Below are 21,648 nucleotides of genomic sequence, written 5' to 3' on the forward strand. Positions count from 1 at the left end.
GCGGAGTACTTGTTTGCCAAAACCTCATCAACAAACAATACCATATTGTTTTTTACCTCTTGACAGCACCAGCCGTATTCAGGTCTTTTTTTTTCAACCCACGTTACACCAGCATCTTGAAACACAAAGACATTGGATCAGGGTAGCTATGCTGTATTGTACTCTGATGAAGAATTGATTACATTGGTCTATTGTAGTGGAGCGAGTAGCGGCGACATGATGGTTTTCTCACTTATATTGAGAATGATGGGGACAGAGTAGAGAGAACACAACAGCAAATTTAATCCCACACCAGGAAAACATGGAAGTACAAGAACCCAAACAGCTTTTCCATCATTGTGCACAGGGTATAAAACAGCTCTACTGTATATTTGTGTAGTGTTGCAAGGGATTCAGGTTACATCCAGATGTAAATGAATGCACCACTACTCTGTAGAGTACGGTTAATATGTGTATAGATATTTATATAGGTGAGAAATTGCAGCTCACATACAGTAAGTTCCTGTTACTGATGTCCACATGACTTTTCACTCTGGCTCTGCTCTGTTTGTGTCTTGCAGGTATTTATGAGCAGACATTTCTTATATAACTGCAGCCAACCAATCCTGGATGTGAAGATAGCCTTTTGTCAGGTGTGTGTTCCTTACAGGTAAACAAGGTACAGTACTCATTCACTTCCATTTCCCCTTCATTGACCTATGTGTTGTGGTATTGTTGTGTTTCTCTGTGTCAAAAGCGAGATAAACATTAGCGACATTTACTTAAGAATAAACAATAATCCTGTTAACGTGAAGCTCAAAATAGTTTCCACTTTGGATTAGGAGCTTTAGTGTAAATATCCTGCGGAAAATATGTCTTTTCAGAGTGTCTAGCCTTTTGTTGATAATTAATTTCATGCACTGACACTGAGATCCTAACTAAAGACAAAACAGTGCTGAAGCTTAATCGCCCCTTCTCCTGTTGAGTTGTGACAGTGTATAAACAAACCTACTGTGGAGATGTGATTTCATAAACTGTGCAGTCTATAGCACAAGTCTGCGTTTGAGAGGACTGCATGCTTTGCTACAGGCTATTCTACTGTAGCTCAAATTATTTAGACCCTTTGCATGGGATGTCTGCGTTAAACATGCATGTGTTAGCTTGATGTGCAGTAGCCACTATAGCTGTCTGTACAGTAAAGGCTGCAGTCCAATGTTTTGAAATAATTCGATTCGATTAGCTTTGAATGACTTGCCAGCCATGGTGAAATTAAAATGTGTTACATCACATATATAAATTTTTCATGGTGTTTTATGGGAAGTGTTTCAAACTTGTGCCCCTCAGTGAAGCACAGTGGCACAGCTTTGTTTGGTGTGTGAGCTGTGTTGTAATTACCCCGTCTGTAATTAGCTGGTATTTTTGTTGTGACTCTGTTTGTTCGACTGCTCAGCCCAAGTAATTACAGCCTGATTATTATTATTGTGGGCACATTCATAAAATAATAATGTCATTTGTTCAGTGAATACAGTAGAGACATTAGTGAGAGAGTTTACATTTCTGCATGGAAACAGTCTAAACTCAACTGTTCTGTATGTCCTATCCTGTTTTTCCAGTTAACCTATTATCCCCTGACACACACTTTGTTGTTGTATCTTTTTTTATTCATGGTTGATGATTTACCAATAATAACTTGATAACATAAAATGTACAATATGAATTTAACCTTTTACTGTTATTGTGTAAATGAATGATGTCCTTCCAGATGTTTTATTACCTGCCAGGTAAGTAAATACATACATTTTCTTCTGCATCACTGACACAATCTCTCTGTTTGCTTTTGCTTCATGTAGGGTTTTGGAAAACAAGTGGATGTGTCATATATCGCCAAACATTACAACATGAGTAAAAGCAAAGTGGACAACCAGTTCTACAGTGTGGAAGTGGGAGACTCCACTTTCACAGTTTTAAAACGTTACCAGAATTTAAAGCCCATTGGCTCTGGAGCTCAGGGAATAGTCTGGTAAGTGCTCAACAGTGTGTCTCTTTTATGTCCTGTTTTACATCATATCCCGCTATTTGATGTGTTTCTTTATGTAATATTTATTGTGTGATTATCTCATTAAGGGGTTAGTTGTTTTTCTAATTGTTTGTGGTTTATTGCTGTGGGAGATTATTAAGGGAGGAGTCTGCTTCTCATTTTCACTGTTTTGATAGTTAAGGGAAGCAAAAAGTAATTTTAGGAAATTGCATGAAGTTTCCATGATTCATTCAGCAATCGGAAAGTCATCTTTTTAAAGTTCCCCTGAAACCCTGATGTGCCTCCATTATGCCTGATAATCATAACATCTGAAGGCACAGCATGCAGCAATGTGACTCATCTTTGAAGAATTGTTGTGATGTGCAAAGTGAAAGAGAATGAATCAGTTTGTTAATTTAGAAATGTCTAATTTCTTTGCAGGATTATTTTTTCATACTTTGGGTTTTAATATTTTTATGATATAGATATAGATAAATATTTTAGATTTTGATCAGGCACAACAAATTTGTATTTTAAACTATGTCAACATTTATAACTGTAAATATACTTGTGATTCACATGGTTAAAAAAGCCTTGTTTAGGGTTTAACTAAGCCACAAATTAATGAAGTAGTGCTGCGTTTGTTTTCCCAAAAGTAATTCAGGAAAATGGCATCAAGCCGGTGGTAAAGATTCAAAAGAATCTTTTCATCTCTTGATCGTTTTGATGAATTTGAATTGCCACTGATTGATTGACCTGATGGAGCTTTTTGAAGCAGAGCCCCCTACTGAGAAGCCCACCTGTTTCTCCTCATGAACTTATAAATAGGCCTGTGATATTTATTATACAGTTGAATTTAAAAGGTTAGAGGGACAAGGGACAACAAGAGAATTAAAGTAAAAATTTAAAACACAGTCACTATATTTAATAGAGGAATCATGATGAGCATTTTGGCATGATTTACTTATAAATGCAGGCTGTGGGTTGCTTATGATATTTGGATTCACTATAGGCTCATATCCTGTCCGGCGCTGTGAGCTGATGACTTACTGTATCTGTTGTTATAGAATGTGGATGTGTCGACCGTAAGGGCCTAACAGGATGAGCACTTAGGTGAATCCTTAATCCGGATTGCAGAGAGAGCTCATATTCATTGTAATTCATCTCACGCCGGCCGTGTCAGAATGCAGCGGTGCGGCTGCCAAGGCTCCACTTAAAGGAATGCATCTTACAGTCTTTGTCAAATGACCAAACCGATCTATAAGTTATATTTATGTTAATGCATGTCACTGAGGTCTTATAACTGCCTCAGAAGCTTTCGTTGGATGAGCCTATATTTGCATTTCTTATAGAGTGTTTAAAGAATTACTGGCTCTCAACACTCTAAACCCCCTTGCCCTCCATTCGCCCTCTTTCATTGTCCTTCCTTTTGCTTCCCATGGCCTCAGCCCTTCTCTCCTTCCGCTCCAAAGCAATTTTGTGCATTTGCAAAGGAGCTTGGGCAGGCTGCAACTGCTAATGCTGGGATTGTGCCCGTTTCAGGGATATTGTAGGGATGGATGGCAGGGAGAGACACTGCAAATCTAATTTAACCTGCTCCGCTGTGTGCTGTTTGGCTCTACCTATACAGCTGCCATCTGGTGTCATCTGGTGTCATCTGGTGTCATCTGGTGTCATCTGGTGACGGTATTACCACGACCTAAACCGCATGAAACCCCAAAGTCTGATGTAATATTCTACTGATTATAGAGAACAAACGGGACACACTATGGAAATAGTCTTATTTAAATGTTAACCGGCACATCAACAAAGTACAATGAGACCGTGACATATATTTATGTTTGAAGACATAATGTAATGATCAAATTATTAAAGTGATGTGCTTACTGTGCATTATGATCAGCATAATCCCCAATTGGATTACATAATTTCATCTAACATCTGTCTGATTTTGCACAGACAGTGGAATTCTTTTCTATCTACAGTTGTTTTATTTATCCTTTACTTACCTAAAAGTCCCTTTGAGATACAATATCTCTTTTGCAAGGCAATCCTAGTGAAGATTGGCAGCAAGTTAAAAGTTTGCTACAGAAAACATCACAAAGAAAATACAAACCGTGACAGATATCATTACAATGAAAAACACAAAACCTACAGGACTCAGAGGCTAAACATAACTACAAACATTACACATTTTAAACGATGTGCATTGGCATCTTCATGCCAGCCTCTCCTCGTCTAGGTACTGCTGTGCTTTTCATCTGAAACAAACATATATCTTGACAAAGAGGCAAAATCCCAAAGGTTCTCAGAGGCTTAGATTGTGTTCAGTCAGCAGAGAACTCACTTTGCTGTAATGACCTGCAAAATGGGTTGAGCCACTATGTGGATAAAAGAAACCATCAACTCTTAACTAACACTATCCCCTATATTTCACTGCATTGCACTATTTATTGTTGTTTATAATACAGCAACATCAATAATGTTTAGCACATAATATTAGTATAAAATATTAAGTATAATCATATATATATAATATTAAGTATAATCATATTAACGGATATTTCAAACTATGATTAGAAATGGGAGAAGTCAGCATTTATAGTAGGCTGTAGCATCTGAATGTGGAATTAAAGGAATAGTTCAACATTCTGTGAAGTTTGCTTTCTTCTTCTTAAAGTTAGATGAGAAGATCATAGCCATATCATTTCAAGACAGGAGAAAGATTTAAAGTTAAGTTTACCTTGCAGTTTGTAAGGAATCCATTTCCACTTTTAAAGATGGCGGCAGAGTTATAACATACTTCCGCTCACAACAGCTTGTATATAAATCACACTATATATACAAGCAGGGACTTATCCAAAAGATTATCAACAGTAAGTACAGTAAGTGTGCATTCTGCCTTTCTTATGCAATCAGACACGTCCTGCCCCTGTAAAGGCCGAGAACATGATAATGAGTGAACGCTTGTATCACTGGCCCGGCTCAGACTCACTCTGCCAATGTTGTCGCCCACGAGCATCCCAATCTGTGCACATCTCTGCCCTCCTGACTTGTGTGCTCGGTCAGGATGAGCTTTCAGAAGCATCTTAGGAGGGATGAAGGCTTTAAGTAGTTTAGCTGGTCATGACATCATCTTTCACTCAGCCGGGAAAGTGATGACAGGCTCAAATCCCTATTGGATCAATGCTTTTATGAAGGCTCCACTGTTTCCATGGTCACACACTATCCCTGGCCTGCAGTCTCCAGAGACATGACGGACCACAGTCGTATCCCATCCAGCCATCCACAAGCCCACACACCGTGTCTTATGATTAGGGCTGAAAGGAGACCTGCATACAGCATCGAAACTCAATTTGTAGCATCTTTTAGGGAGAATTTAACAGAAAGGGTGCAGTCTAATATATGGCTGAGAAATATAGATGAGAATGTGATGTGCATGACAGTTTCATGGCGGCCTTTTCTCGTCTAGGTACTGCTGTGCTTTTCATCTGAAACAAACATAAATCTTGACAAAGAGGCAAAATCCCAAAGGTTCTCAGAGGCTTGGATTGTGTTCAGTCAGCAGAGAACTCACTTTGCTGTAATGACCTGCAAAATGGGTTGAGCCACTATGTGGATAAAAGAAACCATCAACTCTTAACTAACACTATCCCCTATATTTCACTGCATTGCACTATTTATTGTTGTTTATAATACAGCAACATCAATAATGTTTGTCACATTATAATCAAGTATAATCATATTAACGGATATTTCGTACTAATGATTAGAAATTGAAGAAGTCAGCATTTATGGTAGGCTGTAGCATCTGAATGTGGAATTTAAGGAATAGTTCAACATTCTGGGAAGTTTGCTTTCTTGCTGAAAGTTAGATGAGACGATCAATGCTGCTTTCATGTCTGCACATGAATATGAAGCTTCTTCCAGGAGCAGTTATCTTAGCACAATAGTCGGAAAATAGAGAAAAACAGTTAGCCAGATATAAATATATATCTGCCTTCAAGCTATATGATCTACTGAAGTATAAAAATGACAATAGTGGTTTTATGGAAATGCTTACCAATACAACCTATAGTCCTCATAACAACCACATTGAGTTTCTTTTTTTGCTGACAACAGTTTTCCATATAAAATTCATGAATTTTAAACATCTGTCATCTATTTTCAGGTGTCTTTGTTTTCTTGGAGTTGTGAAAAATGATCATTTTGTTTTTGTGACCAATGACATTCAAGGTGGATTGTCACAGCATCTTGCAAAGTGATTCATCCAGCCGTAAATAATAGAGGAAAATTGTTTTGTTTGTCTTCTTCTACAGTGCTGGCTATGATGCTGTCCTGGACAGAAATGTAGCCATCAAGAAGCTGAGCAGACCCTTCCAGAACCAGACTCATGCCAAGAGGGCATACCGGGAGTTGGTGCTCATGAAATGTGTCAATCACAAAAATGTAAGTGATTCAGCTGACAGGGATTAGGAACGAATGCAAGAATAATGAAAACGTCTCCATTGTTAAAATGAAAGGCCGTTTCAAGCCATACCCCAGTCACTGTCTATTTTTGGTCCTTAATAAATCCCTTCGCTACAAAAACTGAGACGAGCGACTGCAACTGCGACTGTGCTAAATTCGATGCCTCCAGAAATGTACCGAAAAGTGGCAGGAGAATGAAACAGAGAGCACTTCAAGGCATGAATGTAATCTCCGGTGCCACATGTTATGACCTCCTTTCTTCTTCTCCATCTCTGTTTTATCTCCTTCATGTTTATCTCCGCTCTTTTGTTCCAACTTGCTTCTGTCTATTACTCAGCAGCGTCTTTCAACAGGGTCATTATATACCAACTCGTATCCCCGTCCATTACTGCCACTCAGATGTGTATGTGTATATTTACTGTCACAGCTATGTGTTGATCCTCTACATGCTCTTTTCTCTTTCAGATTATCAGTTTATTAAATGTCTTCACACCACAGAAATCATTAGAGGACTTCCAGGATGTGTGAGTATAGTTAACCCGTCTTTGCATTATTACATTTCCATGAAAAAAATGAATTTAGCTCATATTACAGGCAAAGAAGGCTACTTGTTTTCATTTAAATGATATCTCCAAATGAAAAGAAGGGGACTGATTTAACTATGTATTATGTGCTTGTTACTCCTTTGCACCTGCACTTGTGTGGTAGTCAGGGAAAGTACTGTAGGTGTAACCGGAGGCAACTGGAGGTATCCTGTTCTCATACTTAATGACAAATGAGAGTGTGTTCACGTTTAGAGCAATCTCTATGTAAACCGTTATGCCGAGGTATCCATGTGTCTTTTGTGGCACTTTTTTTCTGCCCAAATGTTAGGAATGCACAGTTTATGACTTTGACTTTAATTATTTAGAATTATTTTATTAAACAGCTCTGATAAGTCTGTCAACCACTCGTAAATATATTTTAAAAACTTTTTACAGGTACTTAGTGATGGAGCTGATGGATGCCAACTTGTGCCAGGTGATTCAGATGGAGCTTGACCATGAGAGAATGTCCTACCTGCTCTACCAGATGCTGTGTGGTATCAAACATCTGCACTCAGCCGGCATTATTCACAGGGTAGGTAAAGCAAGGCACAACAGTTTTCTTGTGTAACGACTAGATATGGTTTGGGTTGTGTTTCTTTTTTGGGATAGGAATTTGTGGTCCAACATCAGTAGCCATAACATTTGTCACCTTGGTTACCCAATTGGCAATCAAAGCCACAGAGGAAACATGGGTTCTAGTCCCTGATTCTTTGGTCTTTACTGGGAGTCCCAGCCAACACGTCTGGCAGTGTTCACAGGGGTGGGGTGGGGGGGTTCTGTGTCCCTGTTCATGTCCTTGGGGGGGGGGATCAATGCAACAGGAGATTTGAGGGAGGGATCATGTCCTTGTCAATGCAACAGGAGATTTGACAGGTTGGCCAGAGCACTTAACACAACAAGAAATGGGTCAACAGTGGTTGGCAGACAGATTGCCAAAGTGCATGGGGAAATGGCAAATCCACATTAAGAGAAAAAGTAATCATTACTATAAGAAAAATAAAGCTGAGAACTACCAAATCATGGCCCCCAGTTTCACTAATCAATGTTCATTTACATGACAAATAAGTAACATACCAGAGACCATTAAAACTTGTCAACAGAAAAGAGGGTTTGTGAATAAAATATACAGTTTCTCACACCAGTCTTTCCCATCTCCAGGACCTCAAACCAAGCAATATAGTGGTGAAGTCAGACTGCACCCTGAAGATCCTGGACTTTGGTCTGGCCAGGACCGCAGGCACCAGCTTCATGATGACCCCTTATGTGGTGACTAGATACTACAGAGCCCCAGAGGTGATCCTAGGCATGGGGTACAAAGAGAACGGTGAGAGTGCATCATAACTGAGTGTGTTTGAGCTTGCATGGATCAAATTCAGACATATTTAGAGCAGAATAACACTGAAGCCAATCTATTGTTTGCTCAATTTGTTATTGCACACAACCAATTCAAATTGTGCTTTGCCAAAGTCAGTTAAAACTACTTTGGGAGCCAACATGTACCTGTAGTTGACAATTTTTGAAGCTGTTATGTTACAAAGTCATTTTACTGTCGATAACATAAGTCCATGTGAGCTTTTCATGAGCGTTAATGGTCAGTTTAAAAAAAAGGGATATAATTACAAAAGTGTTATCTATTAATGATCCAAATTAACTGTGAAACTTCACAAACAAATCTGCTGGAGCCTTTGCAAATGAGCCGAAGTGAATTGAAGTGTTGGCGGTGTGAGTCACTGATTAAAAGCCCCCAGATCGTCAGACTTGTGATTGAATGCCAGCCCAAGCTATGACTCATTAGCCATATTCCTCCCACGTAGAAGCCTGTAGGCTCCAGGGCTTTTGAATTTCCTGCCGCTAGTTAGTCCTTTTCTTCTGCTCATCTTCTGCTCTCTGTCTGTATCTGTTTCATTCAAGTTTATCTCTAAGTCACACGCTCCTCGCTAATTAATTCTGCCTCACTGAATGACAGCTAATCACCGTTGCTTCTCCCAGAAAGCTTGATGTGTCTAACACTAACCGTTGCCTTTCCTCTCTTTTTCTTTTGCTCCCTCTCCGTCTTTCTGTCACCTCTGTGCGTGCAGTGGATTTATGGTCGGTGGGGTGCATTATGGGAGAAATGGTGCGCCACAAAATCCTCTTCCCTGGGCGGGACTGTATCCTTGTTATCTAATGGTAAAACTATTTCTGTTCATGGGTTTGTGTCTGCTTCTATATAATGTAGAATGAAATTTCAAAATCAATGATTCTATTTTTTAAATACGTCCAGTCTGGTTGGGTTTCAAGTATCAGACTCGAGATGGATTACGGCTTTTTGAAACTCTCTTAGAGTCAAGTGCTTGAAGCGTTTGGAATTAATGAAACAGTAGCCTCAGGCGAGTCGTCCATTATTCCTGTAAAGAATGTAAATGTTTAATTCATACGGTAATAACCATAACATACTTTGGTATCTTGGTCAATTCGTGCTTTAATTCCATAATTTTTCATTTCTTAGTTACATTTACTTTGAAGATTATTCTCTACCTGGCCTGATGTTCTCTGTATGTGACAGAGGTGAACTAAAACCACACTCACATCTGGCTTTGTCTTTATAACACATGTCCTCTTTTAACCCTTTTTATTCAACCTGCAATAACATCATAAAATAAGCATTGCACACTCTTGTTTTTCAAATCAGTATATATGAATCATAAGCTTCACTCAGTCTCATATTTCTGCAAGAGGGAGTCCTCTCTCTACTGTGCAATTTAGAGAGTTTCTGTGAAGGATACCTGGTGTGTTCTCCTGCAGTGAGGGGGCTGTAATCACATTTCCAAGATGCCTTTGTTCAGATTTGGATAAATAGTCCCCCATGCTGAGTTTGTGCACATGTGTTTAAAGGTGATGTACATTTTGCCATCTGAGGGTGCCCACATATATGAGTCAGAAACAGTTATTAAGCATTCAGTGAATTAATAATGAAGGATTTATTTAATAATCTTGAGCATCTGTAGCAGCTTATATGAACTCACTTTGTGGTGTTAGGAAAGTTGAAATGGTAAAGGCGTAGTCTGTTAGCATGTTAGCTAAAACAATTAAGACAGCTGCCATGTTGGGGAGGAATTGGGATGCTGCAAGACTGAAATCAGTTACATTTTATATTTTCCCATGTGTTTTCATGGGATTTGTTGACAATAACAAAAATATAGACCATCACCAGCCTCATTCTTCATAATGATGACACTGTGAGATGTTTAGATAAGCCGTGTGTGTCGGCAGATACTTGTGTCTAGTACTGTGGTCTCTCCATCCCCGAATGTGCAGTCCCTGAAAGATTAATGCTCTGGAGAAGTAGAAAACCCCTGCAATGAGCTCAGCACTATCTCTCTCCCTCTGTCTCTGCTCTCACAACGACCTGAAGTTCTTATCAACCTAACCCTCCATCCTTTCTTACTGTAGATCAATGAACTGTAGTCATGCACAGTTTTTTGTTAATCTTCTGCTTATAGATCAGTTTCTGGACTGGTACCCTGTCATTTCTGATCTTAATTCACTTCATTGGGTTTTCCAACCTCAAGTATTGACCTGGCTGAAGTTATCTGCACTTTCCTGATCGTTTGTCAAATGATGATATAGAAGAGCAGTCTGTCTGCACGGGTCACAGCACAGTGAGCCTCAGGGTGACTGGTTGTTCGATGGCCATTTAGTACAACAGCGTGTTAGATAAGTGGCTATGTGATGGAAAGGGAACTGTAGTTGTTTTTTTGGGTTTGGCTGACACGTTGAATAAATATAGACAAGCAATTACTGGTAAAATGCACAGATATGAGATGCCATGTAATGCATATTGTCATGTTGCAGAAGTAGTAGAAGTATAACCCAATTTTAGGATTTCATTACTCATTTTTGCTAATATTAGTATGTTAAATAGAATTAATAATGAATGAGAGGTATTTTAAATTAAATTCCACACATTTGATTGGAATCGCTCAACGGTAGACGTGACTTAGCAAATACAGAACGATGGAGCTGCAGAGGACTGTTGGCCTCCACGTTCAACTCACTCACCTGCTTTGTGAGGGGGAGGATGAGGGTGAAAATAATAAATCAGAGCTGTAATGTAAGCAGAAATGTAAAGGGACCATTAAAAGAAGTGACTCATGTGACATATTGGGACCCTACTTTTCCCCTCATGACTCATAGACCTGAGGTTCCCAGACATGAGGTCCGCAGTATTAATTATTATTTTGTCACATATTTAGCATGTAATAAATGAGGGATAGGATGAGCACTTAGGGAATGTATTTTTATGTACTTATATTTAAAGTAGTTAGGATCTAGTAGAGTGATTTATAATGCGAGTGTGCTTGTGCATGTGCCCGTGTGTTCGACCCCAGTGGACATGTGGTCAGTCGGCTGCATCTTTGGAGAGGTGATAAGAGGGACAGTGCTGTTCTCTGGGACTGACCGTATCCTTCCGACCTTCCACTGCTTTATCACTCTGTTTCACATGTAAAACTGAATATCGAAGAAAGCCCCATGGCATTTTCTAGAGGGCAAGTTGCATTCAGGTGCGTGATGTTTCAAGACATAAATAACTCCAAACACAGCGGCGCGCCGTGTCTTTTTGGCACTGCCACCTCTGGCTGTCTGAGTGAAACCAACAACTTGCTAAAGAGTCATGGATAAGAACCTTAGTGGATGAGAAAAAATTGCCTCTCATCATAGTGTGGATCATAGCCAATGTGCAACGGTGACAAAAAAAAAAAAAAAAAGGAGGTGGAAGTGTGCAGCGTTCCAGCAAGATGAAGTAACGGGGATCTCTGGTGGCCCTGGCAGCTAACTGCCTCGACTGGCACCCTCTGTGAGAACTAAGGGAGGGGGAGGGGGAGTCATTTGCAGTGTGTGGAGGGTTAAGAGAGGAAGCATTCGTTGCCAACACGGAAGGGAATCACAAGCTGACACACCCCGAAACCGTTCATACACAAAAACACAACCACATGCTTCATGTCTCTTGTTAATAATAATCCTGCTTATATTGGGTTCATTAGCAGGTCTGTTCTTTTATGACCCAATGGGTATTCAGTAGGTATTTCATCTATATTAAGCAGATACTAAATGAATGGGTTGTATGACATAATAGAGCACTGGAGATCTATTGGATTCCCAAGAAAATAATAATCCCAACAAAACAGTGTTTTTGGGGAAAGTGAAGGTAATAGAAATGAAGGAAATCTGGCGCATACAGAGGTCAAATTCTCTTCACTTAATAAGACAAACTTCAACCCTTTGTCATTTCCCACAGATGCATGTTTTGGGGTTAGATGGGACTCATCTGTTTGAGAACAAAAATAAGAGCTTGATGCGACTTGGGGGTCTTGCTTTTTAGCAGTCCAGTTGTTTGTATCTTTGCTGATGATATTGTGTCCAACAGACCCAGTTCTTTATTTATTTATTTATTTAAACATTATTCATTTTACTTGGTCTCACAACCTCCATTTTCATCAGTCAAACATTTTACGAGTTAATCAAAAGACAACCATGTTTGTCCTGAATACATAGACAACTGTATTGTGTGGTAGTAATACCTGAGTGGACACTGAGGCCTACAGGATGCTGTATATCCCACGTGTGTGTTTCCCTTAATCCTGACCCGCCACACCAGATATCGACCAGTGGAACAAGGTGATTGAGCAGCTGGGCACACCCTCACCAGAGTTCATGAAGAAGCTTCAGCCCACAGTGAGGAACTACGTCGAGAACCGGCCAAAGTATGCAGGGCTCACCTTCCCCAAGCTCTTCCCCGACTGCCTTTTCCCTGCTGACTCTGAGCACAACAAACTCAAAGGTGAGAACTTGGACTGCCTGAATGGACCGTACTTTAGCCATTTTATTAGATTGTAGTTAGATTATTTGACTAATAGAATTTGAAATCTCTGCATGTGCTATGCTGGGATTCTGTAATGTAGAGCTCTGCAGTATTTCAGGGAGGATCTCACAAAGTAGGTAAGAACTTCGTAATATCAGTCATAGGACTCTTAGGATGAACATCTTTGTTAACTACAGAAGCCCTGAAACATAAGGTGTAGAAAAAATACAGTGTATCTCCCATATATATATATGTATATATATACATATACATACATGTTCCTCTAACTCAGCGCACATCAATATTCTGCTGTTCTCCTCACCCGTTCTGTTTATATATATATATATATATATATATATATATATATATATAAAAGGAATAACATTTTTGTTTGTTCAACTTTTGCCCCCAAAAAATAATAATTGTATTTCACATTTTGCCTTTGGGCCTCCACATTTAATGAACCCCACTCTGTGGCCCTCAGTGAATGCAATCTATTCTTATGCAGAGTGTTAACCAAGACATAATTTATTTTTTCCTAGAGCATTCTCTCCTCCCAGCATTTTAAAAAGAGGAAATTCCTTCCATTGAGATATAGAAAAATATGCTTTTTTTCCCGTCGCCCTGCTCCTGCATCAAAGCTCCTGTCTGGTAAAGTTCTCATGAATCACTTTTGTATTCATGGCTGCTCCCCGCTGGAGTGACAGTGTTAAAGGAAATGCAGCTTAGAGAGAGAGAGGGAGGGAGGGAGATAGTGTGGGAGGGTTGTGAGGCCGGACTGAAGTGCTGCTGTTTTGTATGTTTTGTAGGTAGGAACTGAGACAGACATCCTTTGGGCTTTGGTTATTTTGAACCGTGTGAGGGAGACACAGACCGACAGTACTCGAGGATAGAGGGAGATGGGATGATGTATGGAATAAGGAGAGGTGGAAGGAGAGCCGTAGAGGAGTCGTTTTACAGGTTTACCATCCGTTTGTTATTGACGTGCTGATGCTGAGGAGAACTGCAGTGGTTGCGCCCCGGCTCATCTATCTTTCTGTTCAGAGTCTCCAGTCCTTCGCTGACGTAGAGCTATTTATAATGGGGTCAGTGTGTGTAGGAGAAGAGACAGTGTGTGGTTTAAGGGTTCTCAATTTTCGGATCATTCCAAAGAAGGCTTGAGCGACTGCTGATGCTGGTGCCATTCTTGTATGTTGAGAAGCTAAATGTTTTAAATAAAAAACTTTGCATTCTTCATACTGATGTCCTTATAAAACTACATTTAGAAAGACACAATTTGGAGCAGGTGACTTCTTAGATTTAATACATTACTTCACATCGACCTGTAACAAGTAGCACCAATACAATTTGCATTAATTAGAAATAAACAGTACATACATATTATCAATTTTGCAGTAAATACTCTATTTCCAAAGCTCTCACTCTGTAAAAAGTGTGTGTTTGTTCGCTAACCCACATATGATTGAGGCTTTGTGAGATTCTGGTTCCCTTTGACAAGCTGCAGTTGATTATTATTCTCTGACATTTCTCTCTCTTCCTCCCGTTCTGCCTTATTGTGTTCCAGTTTCCTTTTGGCATATTATTAGCAGAGAGAGGAATATTGTCTTGCCTCGTTATCAAAACCACATGTTTTTTTCCTTCCTTTTCAAACCACAGCTAGCCAGGCCAGAGACCTGCTGTCTAAGATGCTGATCATCGATCCTGCGAAACGGATATCGGTGGACGATGCCTTACAGCACCCCTACATAAACGTTTGGTATGATCCGGCTGAGGTGGAGGCGGTAAGTAGGCCTTTTGTCAGAGCAGTACATTGAGTACCATCCAAAGCTCCATCCTCTCCTCACTGTCTTTGATTGGTCAGCACTGTTTACTTTGTATTTGAGTTGGCGTACAAAAAAATAACGGTTATGATGACTCCCCTCATTTTATTATTATTATTTTTAATCAAAAGCACTTATAACAAATGTACAACACTTATATTGAAGTTTAAACTACAGTCTGTTCTGGATCAGTGTTAATTGCTGCATCAGTTCATTTATGATTGTGTTTAAACATTTTGGTTCACATCTTATTTTAATTTTCCTCTCACTCATGGTTTTCATTTTTATACCTGAACTCGAATACTTTTTTCTGTTCAGCAAAAAGAAACATTGATTTTTAGGACTCGTAAGATAAAGACTATTTGTAAAAGAGCGACTTAGTGCATTGTTCTGTTTTGTAATGTAAGAGTGGTGGTGTTTCTGGTTGAAGTCTAAGTTCTTCATCAGTGCCTCATTAGTATGAGGTGACAGTGAGATTGGGAAAAAGAGCCATCTGCAGCACAATACAGTTGCATAGATACCACTTCTACTTGCAGCAATACACTAAAGAGTAAATGACCAGCTGATGCATTTCAGCGTTAAATATCCTGCTGGTTAAAACTAGCTTTTGTACAGACGCCAACACACCTCCATTGTAGTTCATCTTCAGAGGATTTCATGACTTTGCACTTGACCAACTTGTTTAGCTGTTGATGGTTTTCTATGATGATACTGTTGTTAGAGTTGATGTGGTTTGTATGACATGGCTGTGAATGGCATTTAAACACATTTTCTGCTGTTTTCCCTTTCTCTAATGTCATCTCATGCTGATGAAGGCCAGAGATCTCATCCAAATATCCATGGTAAATAACAACCGCCCTACATCAAAGAAAATAATATAGTGGGTCTTTTGTTCATAACGACTGAAGAGAGACGATTAAAGGAGACATATTTGGTTCAGCACTGTCAATCATGAATTATGATTAAAACAACAAAATGATAATAGAATAGAATACAAACTGCATATTTGTTATGGATCTTTATTAGGAAAACTTCTTACATTCTGTCTTGCTTTAACTCCTGAATGCAGACATGTAACTGTCCCTGCAAGGTCATGTCAGAGAGGTTTATGGGTGGTCCTGTCACATGACGTGAGATAACGGTGCCAGAGTCCGGGGCAGGATCCCAAGGGTTGACTGATGGCATGTGTGTGTCCTGTTAGATAAAATGACAACCCTGTGGGGAAAGGATATAGGCTCTTTAGCCGGACAACCCACCAGATTTCCTCTAATCTCCCTGTCTGTCAGGAATCCAATGCTGATTTCTCTGTAATATTTTGATAAATGTGACATACAATGTATTTTGTATTTATGTAAATCACCATTTGATGTGATGACGGCTATATAAAGCACAGACTGTTTTATTTTATGTGATTTACATTATTTATTTCCTTCATAATCCACATGAGCCTACTTTGAAACCCAGCATGTCTTTGTTTGCACATGTTAAAGTGTCAATTTAATGGCAGGATGTGTTTCTGTTGTGCATTTTTTTTTTTACTTTCCCATCTTTGTATTTATTTGTCAACAATTGCATTTTGCTAAATTTGATGCATCATTATGTAAACTTGTATTTGTATATGTCTGGATTTTCCACCCGGAGATATCAGCCGTATAAATGTCAAGCTAAATTAATCACGTTGAGTGGGTTGTTAGCTAAACCGTTACTAAGACTTTTATACTCTCTCCCGTTTAGCCTCCACCTGCGATCTACGACAAGCAGCTGGATGAAAGAGAACACTCCATTGATGAATGGAAAGGTGAGGATTACTTATTTAAACCATAAACAGATACTGTTTTTAAACACTTTATATGTTTTAATAACCTCCTCTCTTATCTTTGCTCCTCATTTACAGAACTAATTTACAAAGAGGTGATGAACTTTGAGGAGAGAACGAAGAATGGCGTAGTGAAGGGACAGCCTTCACCTTCAGGTACTCTCAGTGCATAACCCTAATCGCTCTGTAAGTGAATTTACTATAACCTTACTGGAGTTACTTGTAAATAGAGAAACCCATCGTGTTGTTGACCATGTGTCTCTGTCTTTTGCATCTCCTTTTTTTTTTTAAAGTTAAACGTTGTTCAGTGTATTTGTGTATTTGTTAAATGGTATTATTGTTTGACAGCTAATAAGTAATTGCTAAGCTTGCCTCTTAATATATTTGATAGCAGACGCTGTGTGCACTTTAATGAGTGTGTATGTGTAAATGTATAACATGTCATGACTTAAGATTTGGGTCCTTTGGGGTCCATCACAGGACATTTCAGTCCTCAGCTGCAGGTGACATTTTAAACTGTTCTGCTGTCTGCTAAGGACCTCCAAACACATTAAATGCTGTTCTCATTGTTTGCCACATGGAGGCAGTATTGGGTCATGTTAGCACAGTGACCAGGCCGCCCAGACATCACTGTCAAAATCGATTATTGTTTTGTGAAAGAACAGCAGGCATTCTCCATTAAAAAACACACACAAAAAAAAATCCATTTTGGAGAGTAGAAAAGCAAACTGAAGCTAACTCCTGCAGAGACATTAGCATCTGCTAACCAGGAGAGGTAACGGCCACATGTTAGTTAAAGGGGATTTAAAAATGCAGTGAAGTCTGAACTCCGTCTCACACAATACACAATACCAACCCAGTGTATAGGAACCCTCTTCTTGCCTTGAGTATGTTTTTTGTTGCATCTCTTCAAGCTGACATATTAAAAAGGAAAGATGACAACATAGTCAGTGAAGTATTCATCGCAGCATTAATTTAACACATAATGCAACAGCTATACGTTTCATCTCTTCATCTTTACTCTGTTTCTCACACCGCAGCAGACACAGTGCAGGAGCCGCAGACGGCAGTGTTTTACTGCAGCAGGAAAACACAAGAGTTTATTGACACGCGATGCATCAGTCGTAACCAGACTGGCCCTGGAGCTCTTTCTGTGGTACTGCGTGTGTGTGTGTTAGAGATAGTAGCATCTTAAAAGATGTAATCATTATTTATAGAGATAGCACCGGGCCAGTGCTACAGTATTTTTATACTTGTATTATCTGTTATGTATTATAAACACATTACCTATCCTGGACTACAAAGATGAAAAGGTAGTTCACTTGAGTGCAGAGGGCGGCTCTAAAGTAAGATTGAGAAAAACCTTCAGGCCTTATTAGTGGTGACACAACAAAAGCTATAATCTCCCATCACAAGCTTTAGCCAGAGTGTCTCCCTAAATTAGTCTTCATTAAATTATGATTAACAAGCTTCAATAATCTTATGCTCAAATCATCTTTAAGATTAAGATTTTGATTCATATTGCACCCGCATGGTGACTTTTAACAGATATTTCTAATGTATTTAATGTGAGTAGACTTAGAAGTGAAGTGACAGCTGTAATTAATGCCAGCCATTAATCCTGCTTTGTTCTGTTTTTATTTTGGGTCAGCTGAAGTACCCACCGGCCTCCATTAAGCAATTACCTCCAACCGGGAACAGACACAAACAGCAGATTTACGGTTTCCCAGCACTGTACATGTCCTCTGTGAATAAAAAACGTGGCTGTTTTTCAATCTCCTCATACTGGCTTCACACGTATGTTCTCATCCTTTTAAGCAGAACCCACTCACTGAGGATTGGTGCTGTCCAAACCCACTGAGGTTGAGCGCTGTGGTTCCTTGACACCCTCTGATTCTCCATTTTAAAAATGGAGACCCTTAATAATGTGTTAAACCTTAAATTGACCTTTTCTATTAATGATTGAGTTCAGTTAGAGGATTGTCTTTACAGTCGCATGTCAGGTGCAGAAAGAGTCAGTTCATGCAAGAAAATCATCAATCAGAGATGTTGAAGGTCGTTGATGAAGAGTTAATCACATGATTAATGACAGAATAACAGCTGAGTGGACTGAATAAAGAGCTTTAATGAAGTTTTAAAAAAAAGTTTAAAGCCACCTGCTTCCACCTTTGACTTCAAACCAGATCAATATGAGAAAATAGGATTGTAATTAAAAACAAACAGTGACCCAGCCATAGCAGACACCTTTAGTGATCCGTGAATCATAAACGCTGTCATAGCAACACATCTTTAGGGCATCAAAATAAAATAACAATATGCCAGTATAAGATAAAATCCTATCAAAGGTTTATACTGAAACTATCTAGTAGCTATTTGCTGACATGTAATGCAAGCCCACCGTTATGGGCTGTTGAAACGCTGCAGCCTTTGACGTATTTCCTGTGAAATCCACTGGACCCAAACCTTACTTACTCCTGTTTCACTATAGACACACTGTGATTGTGGTGTCCCACAGGTGTTGTTCATGTTGTTGACATTTTGATATCATTGAACAAACTAAGTCACAAAATGTCTCATCTATGTCACATCTCCTCTAGTTGTATTCTGCTACTGTCCTTTGCCGGGACTCTTTTACGTTGTAACCCCTTTCTGCCGTTGATTCCCTTAGCACAGGTGCAGCCGTGAACAGCAGCGAGAGCCTCCCTCCCTCCTCCTCCATCAACGACATCTCCTCCATGTCCACCGACCAGACCCTGGCCTCAGACACCGACAGCAGCCTGGAGACCTCCACAGGACCCCTGGGGTGTTGCAGGTGACTAGCAGCCTGCCTGCGCAACCCCATGTTCTTCCGAAGGTGAAGAAACCCCAACCGAAATGACCAACTGAAAACACCAACACACGAGTAAAGATCAAAAATGAATATATTAAGAACGAAAACATGCGTTTATGGGAAAAACAGAATCTGAAATGATGAAATCTAAAGCCTGTGCATTGTCATTCATAAACACCAGTGGTATTTAAACTGAAGTAAATGAGATATATGTTAATGATCCTCTAGTTGCTTTGCTTATATTAGCCCACATCTCTTGTATATGGCTTCCAAACAAAAATGATCAAATGCTTCAACTTGCATCTCCTATAAAGTGCATACTGGCTGGCTGCTGGTCTCTCCAATTCCTTACAAAAGCATTTCTGCTCCAATCATCGTGGCAAGGTTCGGCTGCCATTTTGCTAATCATTACTGTACAAAACGTTCTCCCTCTCCCCTGTCCCTATCAAACCCTTATGTATTGACACGGCTGTATTTTAACCTCTAGGCTTTGTCTTGGTCGCCCTCATAACCACCCAACACAACCTCCCCCCCCCCCCCCCCATGTAAGGTTGCCTGATTAGTGTGTTTTCATGTGGTTATTCTGCAGGGATATGTAGTCGCTCTCACCCAGAGCGGCGCTTCCTGCGCTACTTGTAAATAATGTAATTCTGTACAGCTGAAGGGCACACAGAGTGGGACTGACGGCCAGTACACTGGGAGTTATTATTTTCTTCTTCTGATTAGCGCACCTTGCCACATCACCGCTTTCCACCTCAGTTGCCCCCTGCCTATCGCTGTAGTCCTGCATGATTAGATTTAACTCAATGCTAATCTCACTGTATGCTAAAATGAGTCTGTATACAGACTTTTTGTTTATATGCGATGTAAACTAACTCAACTCCAGACGTAGGGGGTCTGGCCACATAGGATAGGACGTGTGAGTGTGTGTGTGTGTGTGTGTGTGTGTGTGTGTGTGTGTGTGTGTGTGTGTGTGTGTGTGTGTGTTAACCACAGGCAAGCCATTAAGACATAAGTAAATGTCAGGGCTGAGTTCGGGACTTAAAGGGTCAGTACACTCTGAAATGAATTATCTTGATTGTGCTCGGACTTCATGAAGTTAACCTTAAGGGGTTTAAGAAGTCTGATTTGTGTGTAATGTCCCTTTTATTTCTCCTGGTAGTGTATGATCGGTCCCCCCACCACCACCCCACGCTGGCCCACGGCCCTGCATGTCATTGTGTACCTTTAACCCCTCATAGGCACAGCAGGTTGGTCTGTTTCGCAGTGGTGTCGCCACAAGGAGACTATTCTTATTTATTTGATTGTCTGAAACAAGCTTTTAGAAAGGAATACAAATGATACAGTGGGTAGTTTAAAGGCGGGGGATGAGTGTTAACCTCGTAGCAATGTATCATTTTGTTCTCAAGAAAACCCATGTACATCATTGCACTACACACCGCACACAAACAAAAAATGTTTTTGTCAATAAAACTGGATAGAGGCAACCCAACCGTTAAGCTGACTACATTATTTCTTAGCTGGAAGATTTATTTATTGAATTATTTATTTTGATAGATGGAACCTGAATATGGCAAGTGCCTTTTGGAATGAAGCATTGCAAGTGCAGAAATTATATTATTTTTGGTAATTTTTCCTCTGCTTCTTCTTTTTCTGCCTTAAAAACTATCCGAATCCCCAAGATAACAATGTTGGTGGAAACGTATAAAAAACAATACTGTTTGGCCAGATGTTGGCACTTTTACTTTAGGTTCTTGCCAGTGACAGTGACTTTTTGTGGTGTGAAATCAAATTGCTTTCTTCAGATTGTATAGCTAAAGACATACCTATGCTAGTTTTCACACGAAATGAAAGGTTTCCTACCATTTTGCATATTGATTTAATCAAATTTCTCCTCAAACTGAATCTCCATAAGATAATGTGAGCAGATTTTCTTAAACTGGGAACACTTACACTCACAGCCTACCACTGTAGGTCACTTCAAACCTTTGATATTTCACCCAGAGACAAGACCATCTGATGTCCATCCCATTCAAAACATGATATATTTAAACTGCTCACAACAACAACAACAACAACAACAACAACAGTTTTAGCTACAGTTATGAATATGCAATAGCTGATTGCATTCAAGGTGTTCCTACAGCTACTAAAGCGTTTCTTTCCTTTAATGCTTTAGATACAAAACACTCAAACTAGAAGTAGGTGATCCACAGTATAGGTTGTTCACTTGTGCATGTGTTATTTATTCTTAGTTAAATCGTTCACATTATCTCGGTTTCTGCTG

General features: G+C 39.6%; 1 protein-coding gene across 6 annotated transcripts; it reads left to right on the forward strand.

Moving 5' to 3' along the window:
* The first annotated feature begins 560 nt into the window (after positions 1–560).
* mapk10 (mitogen-activated protein kinase 10) lies at positions 561–19,876 on the forward strand. Of its 6 annotated transcripts, XM_054612964.1 has the most exons (13): positions 561–632; positions 1,830–1,999; positions 6,316–6,445; positions 6,932–6,990; positions 7,447–7,585; positions 8,212–8,377; positions 9,132–9,203; positions 12,692–12,874; positions 14,552–14,676; positions 15,531–15,557; positions 16,450–16,513; positions 16,610–16,687; positions 19,205–19,876. In XM_054612964.1, exons 1-13 carry the CDS (start codon positions 567–569, stop codon positions 19,345–19,347), a joined length of 1,422 nt encoding a protein of 473 aa, XP_054468939.1. In that variant the 5' UTR covers positions 561–566; the 3' UTR covers positions 19,348–19,876. The 6 variants fall into 6 exon arrangements, with proteins under 6 accessions (XP_054468939.1, XP_054468933.1, XP_054468934.1 ...); XM_054612958.1 differs by lacking the exon at positions 15,531–15,557 and having other exon boundaries at positions 567–632; XM_054612959.1 differs by lacking the exons at positions 9,132–9,203; positions 15,531–15,557 and adding an exon at positions 11,424–11,495 and having other exon boundaries at positions 567–632.
* The last annotated feature ends 1,772 nt before the right edge of the window (positions 19,877–21,648 follow it).

The sequence above is a fragment of the Anoplopoma fimbria genome, chromosome 14, assembly GCF_027596085.1.
Source record: "Anoplopoma fimbria isolate UVic2021 breed Golden Eagle Sablefish chromosome 14, Afim_UVic_2022, whole genome shotgun sequence".
NCBI lineage: Eukaryota > Metazoa > Chordata > Actinopteri > Perciformes > Anoplopomatidae > Anoplopoma > Anoplopoma fimbria.

Excerpts from the sequence above, each read along its gene's own strand:
- mapk10 (XM_054612964.1), top strand. The coding sequence starts at position 567 with ATGAGCAGACATTTCTTATATAACTGCAGCCAACCAATCCTGGATGTG. Across the intron at positions 2,000-6,315 it reads GGAGCTCAGGGAATAGTCTG|TGCTGGCTATGATGCTGTCC; the intron begins GTAAGTGCTCAA and ends CTTCTTCTACAG. Across the intron at positions 16,688-19,204 it reads GGGACAGCCTTCACCTTCAG|GTGCAGCCGTGAACAGCAGC; the intron begins GTACTCTCAGTG and ends CCCTTAGCACAG.